Source organism: Trichomonas vaginalis, chromosome VI, assembly GCF_026262505.1.
Source record: "Trichomonas vaginalis G3 chromosome VI, whole genome shotgun sequence".
Classification (NCBI taxonomy): domain Eukaryota; phylum Parabasalia; order Trichomonadida; family Trichomonadidae; genus Trichomonas; species Trichomonas vaginalis.
In genome coordinates this window covers 10,397,740-10,409,813 of record NC_067208.1, presented here as the reverse complement: position 1 = coordinate 10,409,813, position 12,074 = coordinate 10,397,740, and the positions used below count along the sequence as shown (strand labels likewise).

Here is a 12,074-nt window from a genome sequence, read left to right as displayed (position 1 = left end):
TCGCAATAATTATTTTATTTTATCTCAATATTGATTTATTTTATTCAAGATAATTAAATTATCATTATTAATGTGAAAGATCCATATATTTTTGGGACGCAAGCATCATTGTAAGCTAATATAGAATCAATATTCCAATAAAATAGGTCAAGTTTATTCTGATTTGTTTCCATGAAGAATTTTGTTTAATTTATTAAGTAAATATAGGTGTGTTCCCCATAAAAATATATAAATGAAACAATAAATCTAATATTTTAATAAACAAAAAATAATGAAAATTTCAATGGTGAAAGAATAGATATAAATATAGTAAAACAATTAATTACGGTTACTGTAATCCTGATAGCTGCTTCTTCAATTTCTTATTTTCTTCAATTGCTTCTTGAAGTTGATGAGTAATTTCATTTGCTTCACGCCTTCTTGAGCTATACATTCTAGAAGTATGAATCTTTTCTTGTTCTTCTTCTTGTTTTCTTTGCTCAGCAGCTGCAAGATATGACTCATATTGTGATTCAAGGGAAGAGATTTCATCCTCTAGATTAATACAATCTCTCTTGAGGCAAGTAATTTTCTGAGATAGTGTGGCAGCTTCCTGCTTATTATGGATAATCTGTTTTTCGCGATCTTGAATAATATTGTTTAATTCTTCGATCGACATAGTTCTAGCTTCTTCTAAATCAATAGCCTTCACCAAACTAGCAACACTTGGCTTCAAAACGTCTCGAGATTTAATTTTTACAGTTTTCGCTTTTCTTTCTACTTGTGGCTTTCTCTCTACTTCAATTTTCCTTGTTTTAGCAGTCCATGATCTTTTTGAAGTATCTCTAAAATCTGTTGTTGACATTGCGATTGAACGTTGAATTGTCATGGCAGAAGATGTATTAAATGATATTGGAGTTGATCGTGATGATAATCTTGGCGTAAGAGTTGGAATTGATCTTGCAGTTGTTAATAAACTTTCAACAGGGGCTGGAGCTCCTCGTTTTAAGCTAACAACTTCTTTAATTCGATCTGCTAAGTTTTCATTTTCAATGCTAAGATTATGATAATATCCAAATGTTTGTGCAAACGATTCAAAAACTTCTTTTGATAAATTCATTTTTGAAATTTGACTTCTTGTAGTTTGCAATGATTCTGGAATCAAATCAAGTATGAATGATCGTCTTTCTGCCATTGTAAGAGGTGTTGAGATAGATAACGGATTTTCGCCTTCAGTGTAAATACGAAGAATTTTAGCAAAAGCTGATTCACCACGAGATTGTTGTTCTAATTTGATCATTTCTGAATATTTGTATGTCGACAAAGTGTTGATAAAATCACCAAATTCTCTTGGTTTGTCTAGTAAATGAAATAAAAAGTATCGAAATTCTCGTTCAGTCATGAGTTGAAGAGGAGTAGTACTTTTATTTTGTTGAAGTCTAATTTCCGTTAATAGTTGACGCTCATTCATTTTTTTTTATTATTATTACAAAAAAAGTGGAAGTGTAAACAGACTCTTTTTTTTTAGCAACGATTGCCAATGCACCTTCAAAATACTTTTGCATATATATGACATAGAACAATATGGATTGGACTACAATCACCCAATAGGATGCATGTCTTCAAGATTCTCTATAGAGAAATGGAAAATATTTTCTTTTCGGTGTTCAGGCATTATTACTATATCTCTTTCATACAGATTCATGCATAAAAATATTTTAAAAAGAGTTTTATTTCCAATTCTTAAGACTTCTTAAGAAATTTGTAAGATGATATGAACCACCATTTCGCAAAATGGTTTATTGAATATAAAATAATTCTGTAGTGATCCATTTTCATTATATTATTTTCAGTTAAATTCTCAAAAGTAAGAATTCAAATCTATTATTTAACTGAGAAACCAGATATTACATAATAAACGATAATCACGTAAGCTGGAAATATTATGGTTTCATTCAAAAGCTTCAATTATACATAAATTTGAAATCCAAATTATGAATATTGTTATTTACTTAAATTTGAAATTAAATTTGATATGCAAATCATAACACGATGAGTAATTGATAAAAATTATTGAAATTAAAATGTAATTCACAAATCTTTTTATTCTTTTAGTAACTTTTCAAACTAAGATCATATCATTCATATTTGGAGCCTACTGATTCTATTTATCCTATTTATTTGGAAATCTGTCGTTTAGATCCTCAACCATGATGCAGATTTGAAACTTTACAAATTCCAGATTTTGCAAAATACACAGGACTCATGATGTATAAAAAATTGAAAACTTTTAAATAATTTTTTTTAATGTCAGATCAAGACAATCTTCCAAATGAATACAGTGTATTGAGAAGTATGTTTAAATATCACATCGATATATATGTTGCATTGTATCAGTTAAAAACGGAAAACGAAGAAGATTTAAACTCGATTTACAAAATGATCAAAACAAACTTGATTGATTCAAAGAAATGCTCTCCTCAAAACATAATTAAACATATTTCAAAAATTATTCCATATAATAATCGCTATATAAAGTCATACTTGACTCTAATGAAACTCATTACTGATGGCTATAATTTAACAGAAGTTAGAGATATTCCAATCACCTGGGCATTCCTCTTTTATAAAGAGTATGGAATTAAATTAGATAAAAATGCTAATTTTGAAGAAATGAAATTAGAAAATATCGATATTCATTCAGAGAATACGATTTACAGAGCAATTATGTATAATGACTTAGAAACATTCATTTCATTCACAGAAAGAGAAGAATTTGATAAAAATCAACAACTTTTTAGTAAATTATATCCATCTTCTTATCAAAGATATTTATTACTTGAATTATGTTGTTACCATGGAGCAGTTGATTGTTTCAAATTCTTAAGGACCAAATTTTATTCAGAAATAACTGAAACATGTTTACAATTCTCATTTTTAGGAAGAAATCAAGAGATAATGAGTGAATGTTTGAAATATCAAGAACCTGATTATAAATGCATGGAATATGCAATTATTTCACACAACATTGATTTTGTTACATTCTTGATGAATGAGTACAATTTAGAGATCGAAATAGGTACTTGTGGATTTTATAATAATCTTGAATCATTTTTAGTTTATTTTGATCAAACTAATGAAGTTAACGAATTCTTTATTTATTCTGCGATGTTTGATAATCCATCTCTTTGCGAATATTTCCTTTCACTTGGGGCAAATGTCAATGAATATATATATGGAGAAACCGCTCTTGAAATTGCAACAAGAAATAATAGTAAAGAGACTGTTGAATTTCTTATTAACCATGGTGCAACAATCAATTCTCCAGGATATCATAATACCCTTCGTGTTGCAGCTCTTAGAAATAGTAAAGAAACAGCCGAACTTCTTATTTCATACGGCGCAATTATCGACGCAGAAGATCAAAATTTGAACACCCCCCTTCTTAATGCAGCGGATTTAAATAACTCAGAAATAGTCGAACTTCTTACTTCACATGGTGCAAATGTCAATAAAAAAATAAATTAGGATTCACTTCTCTTCATTTTGCAGCATATGCAAATAATGTAAAAATGGCTCAACTACTTATTTCTCACGGTGCAAATATCAATGAAAAAGATAATTGTGGAAGAACAGCTGTTTATAAAGTAGCCATTAAAAATAATAAAGAAACAACCGAACTTCTTATTTCCCATGGTGCAAATATCAACGAAAAAGATGAAGATGGAAAAACATCTCTTCATTTTGCAGCCATAAATAATAGTAAAGCGACAGCTGAACTTCTTATTTCACATGGCATAAATATCAACAAAAAAGATAATTCTGGAAGAACAGCTCTTCATTTTGCAACCATTTATAATAGTAAAGAGATAGCTGAACTTCTTATTTCCCATGGTGCAAATATCAATGAAAAAGATAATTCTGGACAAACAGTTCTTCATTTTGCAGCCATTTATAATAGTAAAGAGACAGCTGAACTTCTTATTTCACAGAAAGCATAATATACAAAGATAATGGATTGAAAATAAAACTCATTTTAAGATATTTTTTAAAAGTATTTTATTAAATGGCTTTGTAGGCGTTGAGTTTGGCTTCAATTTTTCTGTTCAAATCATAGTAGATCTGAGTGATTTGAGCAGCCAAAAGTGGATCATTCCATGCAATACCATAAAAGATATTAGTAACTATTTATTATGTGGAAATGCGCTAAAGATTTACACAAGCCTTCAGGGCAAAGGATTGCACTGATACTTACCTGGTGGCAAGTTACAGTATATACTCCATTAGTCTTAGTTATTTTAATAACCGTGCCACCAAGGTAGACTGCTCTACGATATTTTGCGCGCAAGTTAAAATCAATCCTGTTGAAAAGCTATTTAACAAAAGACGCATATCTGCTGCGTCTTAAATACGCTTCAACTCTATCTCTTTCTAAATGGAAATCGTTAGAAATTTGATCTACAAGTGAAAGTAAATCTGTGGTTGAATAATCCCGTTCAATATTATCAATCTTTTCATCAAGATATGTAACACGACATCCCCATACTCTTGAATTTACAAGAGAAATGAATTTAAGTAGAAATATCATGCTGTTCTGTTATATCGTGTCATTTGAGATTTTTGACACTGAAATGTGTCAAATCAGATTCATTATCATCTTAATAATTAACTTTGCATGTGTAAAATGTACACATGGAACGCTGGGCGCAAAAAGTGACAAAATCTATATAATGGTGTAGGAACCTAGCATTATGCAATTTAAAATCAAATAAGAGAAATTTGGATTGATTGAAATTAATTATATGCATGAAACATAATTACACAGTAGAAATAGTAAAGGAAATGAGTTAAAGTAGTGTAACATCGAAAATACATCAATATTTTTGGAGAAATTGAGATTGATTGCGATAATTGAAAATTAATTTCACAACTATATAGCCAATCTATATGTGAGATCGAACATATTCAATATTCGGTTCCTTGTATTCAAAATCTATCTAGCCACTTAAAATCTTGTCACTTTTAATAAAAGTGACATTTTTAAATGCTTGCATCATTTGGACTTCGCTTTGCAACAAAGAAGCTTCCAATCAAGCCACTTGGCTCCCGTCTCATTGTAGAATTCGATCAGCAAATGAAAACAAAGCAAGGAAATCTTTACATCCCTGAATCTGCACAAAAAGTTCCAAATCAAGCTACAATTCTCGCTGTTGGCCCAGGATCATATGTAGATGGCCATTTCAAACCAACACATATGAAACCAGGCCAAAGAGTTTTGATGCCCGATTTCGGCTTCCAAAACGTTAAAGTTGAAGGCAAGGAATATACAATTATGAACGAAGATGATGTTCTCGCCATCTTTGAATAAAGTTTTTTTTAATTATGGAAAATAATTTTTTTCAATTTTTCATGACAGATCGAATTTACGTTTTAAATACTAATATAGATCATAACAATTTTTAATTTAATGGTACAAACAAACAGATAAGAAAAATTTTCTTAAATTGTAATTAAAGACTCTTCAGAAAACCTGGCTCCCGAGAGAACAGCTATATCTTTCTCCCGATGACCGATATCGTAAATCTTTAATCGATCAGGATTATAAATTCGGGAAGCAGCGGTTTTTCTCTTTGGAAAGTTATAATTGTTCTCGGAATTTGGTTCCAAAACATTTATAACTGATCTCGTTTCTTGTTTTGTTTGTGATCTTGGAATAAGTTTTGGTAACTTTGATGGACTTGATTTTTGAGTTGTAGATGTGGTCTTAGGAGGCGCACCATATATAACTTTGGTGCTCCTATTCGTAAGATGAGAATAAACTGCATTTGTACTTTTTGTTTCATTCAAAACATTTTCTCGAATTTGCTTCATTTGTTCGGCTTCACCTTTAATATGCGAAATAAACCCAGAATATTTCTTCGGGTTCGTTTTATAAGGGGCCTCTTGAGAGGCCACAGGAGCTAAAAATTTGTAATACGTTTTTTTGACACTTTTTAAAATTTGAGAATCAAAAATTATCCCAAAAATCAAATTCTGTGAATAAAATTAAAAATTTAAAATTAAACAGTTTAAACAAAAGGACTAGAATATTATTCTTGAGGAACATTAAAATCAATACTTTCTCCTTCATCACCAATCATGACAGAATCAATATAATTACTGATATTCTGAAGTGATTGGCTACTATCAACTTGCATTGACATCATGTCTGGATCGATGACCGTGCCATCTTCAGCATCATCAACTTGGACTTGATCCATCTGCTCTTCTTCTTCTTCGCTATCATCTCTCTTCTTTGCAAGAACGAAAAATAGTGTTGTTGCAAGGAGAGCTAAGAACAGGAGTCCACCGGCAACAGCTCCAATGATGATTCCATTCTTCTTTTGCTTCTTTTTATCAATATCTCCTCCATCAGCACCAACATTATGAGTTGAGACAGACTCTGAGTTTTCTGATGGCTTATGCTCTTCAATAGTAGGTTTAGGCTCTTCTGGTTTTTCTTCTGGCTTATCTTCTGGTTTTTCTTCTGGCTTATCTTCTGGTTTTTCTTCTGGCTTTTCTTCTGGCTGTTCTTCGCGTGTTGGTTCTGAATCTGGATTGTCTTCTGGTTCTTCTTCTGGCTGTTCTTCGCGTGTTGGTTCTGAATCTTCTTCTTCTGGTACTGGATCTGGTTCTGGAATTTCTTCTGGTGGTTCTTCTTCAGGTTCAGCAGTTTCTGGCGTTGGATCTTCATCAGGGAAAAGAACTGGATCATACATGTAACTTGTCCAATATTCAACAACAACTGTTCTATATGGAATAGTTGTACCAACTTGAACTTTGTTAGTTCCTTTTACCTCGCAAGATGTACCAGGGGCTGTAAACTTACATGATTTCACATCTTGAACATCAACTGTAAATTTACCTGGAGAACCCATCAGAAATGATGCAAAGCAATGACCACTTCCATCTCTTGCACACCATGTAGAGTAAAAAGTACTTGGTGCGTTTGAAAACTTGTTATATCCGTTGGCCATAAATGAGTGGTTGTGATATAGCTCTTCATATATTGGAAGGTATAATTCAAAAGATTGCTTCAGATTTTTTTCCATATAGGTAGGATCATTCCAATAATTATATGATGGAATACATCCGGCTGCCAAACAAGCCGAAAATAAATCATCTTTCAATTTGCCAACATTATCTACAATTGAAGTTCTTCTTGATCCAAGTGAATATCTGTTTCCGAAAACAACATCCTTATTATCATTAGTAAACAAATCATTAATATTACCCATATTAACAGAATCTGTGCTACAAGCGACAAATTGAGCAATCTAAGGAGGGACATTTGTCATTGAAATCATAATTCCTTTTGGTGATTTCTGTACAAGTTTCTTGACAAGAGGGAACATTGTCATTACCATATTGTAACATTCTTTACCATTAGTGGTGTCGATTAATGTATAAGGTGTGAACTCTTCAGCATGTGTCAAATCATAGTTGGCAATTCTCATATTAGTATAATCAAGGTGAGCGCCATTGTATGACCATTTATCAATGTTTTCGTTATATTCGGACATTGTAACATCTAAAACCGATTGCGGTGGAACCAATGGAAGTTTCGATGAAGAAGCCGTATTACTGAAGATAACTCTGTTGCCATCACTGTTGATAATTGGGTTGTTTTTAATCAAAGTGCAGTTGGTATCTGTTTCGACACAGTTTGAATCAAAATCTGCATTGTTTGCATAATTCGCATATACATATGTTGGACTGACTCTCTTGAAATATGAAACATTCTCCAACTTATCGCCTGAAAATGTACCTGTTTGGAATCTACCAAGGAAGGTGTTTATAAGCTCGTCTTCTTTACCTGCCCACTTCGTCATATATGGCTGAGGAGCATATGAACCTGCTTCGTATTCGACCATATCGTATATCTCAGGGAAAGTCTTATGCCATTGCTCTGCAGCATCATGGAATGAAACGGATTTCTTTGCCATAATTATGTAAGAAATAGTAAATTTCTTGAGTGGTCGCATAGAAATATACATATATGATTCATTAAATGAACTGCCGTACCTTTTGGCCCATGTCCAGTGATGCATAAAATCTGAATTAAGGATATCAATGCCAATGATATGTGTTGCGTTTGCAACAAAAGGAATGACCATTTCACGGATAAAAGATCCATCGACTCTTTGATTCGGATCAACAACATTACGTAGAATATGATGTGGGTTAGTAACTGATATGGTTGCGAGTGTTATGGGTCCCATTGAAGGATCAATTTCCATGGAAAGTCTGGAAACGCCTGGTTTTATTGCTGTTTTTACTCCTTGTGAAAAGTCTGATAGTTCACCTTCATATCTGTGCTCTATAAAATATGGACTCTCAAAATAATCTGTGCTACTTACAAAATTTATGTAGCATTTCATATTATAAACTCTTTCCGGCATTGATGGATAAATTGTCTTCTTTACGGAGCTTCCTGCACTTACGTTCAGTGAGAATTGATATCCTCCATATTGAGGTTCTGCCAAAAGCGTGCAATATCCACCAGAACCTGGACAGAAAAATTCCATTGATTCAATAGGAACATCAAGATTATACTCAATTGATTGATATAGTTGAATTTTGCCAGATGATGGCACTGCGCATGAATATTTGTTGTCATTAATTGAACAAGAGGGTTTTTTTGTAAAGCCTTACAGTTTATATTCGACCTGATGATCAACTATCTCATCTTTGCGCTTTTGAAAATAATATAATGATGCACTATAAGATGCAAAGAATGCAAACAATTAATTTAAATTTAGAAAGAATTCAATTTTATCAAACCATTGAAATTGAAAATCGGTTGTATCTGATTCTCAATTCATTTTTAAATAGTAAATCAGAGAAGTATTTTGTTTATCGAAAAGAACTTTTGAATAGTATTCAAATCCGTTATAATAAAGATTTATATCATATATGTAGACAATACCAATAAAAGGAATTTTGGATGATAACGTATTTTATATTTAAGTTTAATAAAAGTGCTGTCAGTTCATGCTGTAATGAAATTTCGCTAAAATAGCCGAACATATACAAATAATTTTACAACTTTTGAGTTATATCTGAAAAGTAATTATTTGACCATTATAATCAGTTCAGGATTTGTGATTATTAATAATGTATAACGTCTTTCATAGGATAATTGAATTTGAATTTGAATTAAGTAAAAATTAATTTGATAATAAGTTTAAAAATTATAAAACAGATATTAAGTATATAAAAATTTTATTTATTAACCGATGCAATTTTGAGAAATTATATTTAAATTCAGTGAGATATCTCAAAAAATGAAAGGAAAATCGATAAAACCAGTTGATTATTACGATCAGATTATCAACGTATATGAATTGCCATGTATCTGATATTTTATTCATTACTTAATTCATTTATATAAAACTATTTTTATTTTAGGTTTCCAAATAAATAAAAAATAACAATTTTTAAATTTACAAACAAATTACATTAATGAAGAAGCAAATCCACTACTTGAAGTTGCAAGCTCAAAGTGGCCATAATTGTTTCGCAGCTCTCCTACTCCAAGATTGGTAAATAATGGATTTTCATAAATTCCTCTACTTTTAGATAGAGAAAGGTCGTTTTTATTCTCTTTTGATGAGAAGCTTGAAACACCTACACTATAATTTGATTGCTGAGTGAAATCCATGTTGGAATAGCTTGGCATATTTATACTTGTGCTTGCTGTATTGTTTGGACTATTTGCTTCCTGTGATTGAGGGCTTTCTGACTTCATAAAGTCAGGAACAGTTGATTCTCTACTGATTTTCGGAGTTCCAGCTGGAGTTACATCAGATTTCATGAAATCTGGAATTGTTGACTCTCTACTCAGCCCGTTTCCATCTGATTGGCTGAAATCAGGTTCTGTGTTAGATCTATAAACAGAATTTCCTGGTGTTTCCAATATGAATTTCGGAGTTGAAACAGATTTCTCGCCAATAATCGGAGTTGCAGCAAATTTCTTCTCTTTCTCAGGCAATGGAGTTGAAGAAGATGCATTATGCGACTTATTGGGTAATGGCGTTGAACTTGTAACTTCAACTTTGTTTTGTTCCGGAGTTTTCTTCTTTTCTTCTTTTTGTTTATCTGTTGGAGTGTTGTTTGGCGTTGGAGATTTGGACTGCATGAAAGTAGGAGTGCTGCTGAGAGTGTTTGGCGTTCCTGGAATTGAAGAACTGTCTTTCATGAAGCTAGGAACAGTTGATGAACTTTCTGGCAACATTTGAGGAGAACTGGTACTTCCTGGCGTAATATTGAACGAAGGAGTTTTGTTTTGGAAAGGAAGAGTTCCAGTGAAACTATTTGTATTCTTTGGAGTTGTTTTTGTTTCAATTTGTTCGACTTTTTCTTGTTTCTTCGGCTGAATTTGTTCAATAGACTTATTTTCACTTGCTGATTCTGTTTTATCGAAATCTCCCATGGATATCGGTTTAGGATTGAATGATATATCCCTTCCATTAACAATTTCATGGTCTTCGGCAAGGATATTTGAATTAGTTTTATTGGTCGATTGTGAAACATTTGAAGGAGGCGAAGATGAAGTAATCGGGGATATTTCTCCATCAGTACTTGGAGTTCTTGTAAGTTTATCCCCACTATTCGGTGAACTATCAGGAGTATCTTGGATATTCGGCGGAGATGAAAGATCAAGTGGTTCATCATCATCGAAAACAGATCCTTTAATGCTCTTTGATATTGAAGATCCGTGCTGTGATTGCAAATTTTCAACTTCTGGGACAGAATTTGGATTATTTTTGGGAGAAGTCTTTACAGCACTATTTTCTGATTTAATTTGAGATTTATTACCTGATTTATTAAGAGACTTTTCATTACTCGATTGAATTGGAGAAATTTTTTCAATAGATTTGATTTGAGAATTTTCTGGTGACTTAACACCAGAATTCTTGCTATTAGAATTAATCTGAGAACTGGATTTACTAAGAGACTTGCCACCAGATAAGCTAATTTGAGAATTCGATTTGCTCTGATTTTTAGGAGAATTTTGAATGTTATCTAAACTGAGATCAGCAGATTTACTATTCACTGATTTGTTGATAGAGTTATGACTATTGACTTCGATTTGAGAATTATTTTCTATTGAATTTTCCTTCGAATTTTCTTTTAATGAGTTCGCGGAGCCTTTTGATGACGAATGCTTGACAAGAGGTGTTCTAAGATCAGGTGGTAACTCATCTGCAGAAAATGTATGACCGCTTTCTTCCTGAAAATCATCAATATTATTATCATTCTCAGTATTATCTTCTTCTTCGTATGAAGATTGTAATGGACTTGTTATATCGCCATCTAATTCATTTGGTGGAATATCGAATGAAATATGTTGAGTATTCAAAATAATTTCTTTCTTATACTGTTTCTGTGGTTTATCTACTTTTGTACTGTGAATTGACATGTTTTCTTTAGTGTTCATATATCTATATTGATTGTAATCGATAAATTGTTTTCGAATGTGAATTGGATCTTGCAAATGTTGAATTACTCTTTCTGACTCACTTTGTAATGCTTTGGTTTCAACTTCTAAATCATCAAATCTCCATCTTACTCTTCTAACAGGTTTATTCGGATTTGAATTTTCTTCTAATCCTCTATTTGGTAACGAATCAACAATCTCTGTTAATTTCTGTATCTTTTCTTCGTACAATGCAAATATTTCGATGTTTTTTTGTTGTTCAGCTTTCAATTGTTCTTCAATTGTTTTGTTTTCTATTTGCATTCTCATTAAAGCTCCTTTAAGCTTGTAATAATCTCTCCAAATTTTGGCTTTTAGGTATATATTCTTCTTCCTTTCCTTATGATATAGCTGATTTTTATTCATTGGAAGAATTTCGTGCACGTTTATCAATTAAAAATTTCAAATCCAATCAACATATTATAATTTTTTTGATAAATATAGCTTTTAATCTTATAACAGATTAACTTTCCAAAAATTTAATCATAAACTTCAAAAGATTTTGATCCAATTGCGTTAATCAGTAACCAAATCTAAGAAAGCTAGATTCAAATGTATATATTTTTCAAAGTTT

At 31.7% G+C, this 12,074-nt stretch overlaps 8 protein-coding genes across 8 annotated transcripts; 3 read left to right on the top strand and 5 right to left on the bottom strand.

Moving 5' to 3' along the window:
• Window positions 1–197: 197 nt before the first annotated feature.
• On the bottom strand, window positions 198–1,450 carry TVAGG3_0839580 (uncharacterized protein; the record flags this gene model as incomplete). Its single annotated transcript, XM_001327300.1, has 1 exon — window positions 329–1,450. One exon carries the CDS (start codon window positions 1,448–1,450, stop codon window positions 329–331), a length of 1,122 nt encoding a protein of 373 aa, XP_001327335.1.
• An 836-nt stretch (window positions 1,451–2,286) lies between these two features.
• On the top strand, window positions 2,287–3,507 carry TVAGG3_0839570 (protein of unknown function (DUF3447); the record flags this gene model as incomplete). Its single annotated transcript, XM_001327301.1, has 1 exon — window positions 2,287–3,507. The coding sequence occupies one exon, from the start codon at window positions 2,287–2,289 to the stop codon at window positions 3,505–3,507; it is 1,221 nt and encodes a 406-aa protein (XP_001327336.1).
• Window positions 3,508–3,551: 44 nt separating this feature from the next.
• TVAGG3_0839560 (cyclin-dependent kinase inhibitor 2C-related family) lies at window positions 3,552–3,980 on the top strand (the record flags this gene model as incomplete). The annotated part of the gene is made up of 1 exon (XM_001327302.1): window positions 3,552–3,980. One exon carries the CDS (start codon window positions 3,552–3,554, stop codon window positions 3,978–3,980), a length of 429 nt encoding a protein of 142 aa, XP_001327337.1.
• A 1,043-nt stretch (window positions 3,981–5,023) lies between these two features.
• On the top strand, window positions 5,024–5,347 carry TVAGG3_0839550 (chaperone cofactor-dependent protein refolding; the record flags this gene model as incomplete). Its single annotated transcript, XM_001327303.1, has 1 exon — window positions 5,024–5,347. One exon carries the CDS (start codon window positions 5,024–5,026, stop codon window positions 5,345–5,347), a length of 324 nt encoding a protein of 107 aa, XP_001327338.1.
• Window positions 5,348–5,478: 131 nt separating this feature from the next.
• TVAGG3_0839540 (uncharacterized protein) lies at window positions 5,479–5,850 on the bottom strand (the record flags this gene model as incomplete). The annotated part of the gene is made up of 1 exon (XM_001327304.2): window positions 5,479–5,850. One exon carries the CDS (start codon window positions 5,848–5,850, stop codon window positions 5,479–5,481), a length of 372 nt encoding a protein of 123 aa, XP_001327339.1.
• A 218-nt stretch (window positions 5,851–6,068) lies between these two features.
• TVAGG3_0839530 (uncharacterized protein) lies at window positions 6,069–7,256 on the bottom strand (the record flags this gene model as incomplete). The annotated part of the gene is made up of 1 exon (XM_001327305.1): window positions 6,069–7,256. The coding sequence occupies one exon, from the start codon at window positions 7,254–7,256 to the stop codon at window positions 6,069–6,071; it is 1,188 nt and encodes a 395-aa protein (XP_001327340.1).
• Window positions 7,257–7,295: 39 nt separating this feature from the next.
• Window positions 7,296–8,546, bottom strand: TVAGG3_0839520 (spectrin binding; the record flags this gene model as incomplete). Its single annotated transcript, XM_001327306.1, has 1 exon — window positions 7,296–8,546. One exon carries the CDS (start codon window positions 8,544–8,546, stop codon window positions 7,296–7,298), a length of 1,251 nt encoding a protein of 416 aa, XP_001327341.1.
• Window positions 8,547–9,441: 895 nt separating this feature from the next.
• TVAGG3_0839510 (uncharacterized protein) lies at window positions 9,442–11,967 on the bottom strand (the record flags this gene model as incomplete). The annotated part of the gene is made up of 1 exon (XM_001327307.1): window positions 9,476–11,866. The coding sequence occupies one exon, from the start codon at window positions 11,864–11,866 to the stop codon at window positions 9,476–9,478; it is 2,391 nt and encodes a 796-aa protein (XP_001327342.1).
• Window positions 11,968–12,074: the final 107 nt, after the last annotated feature.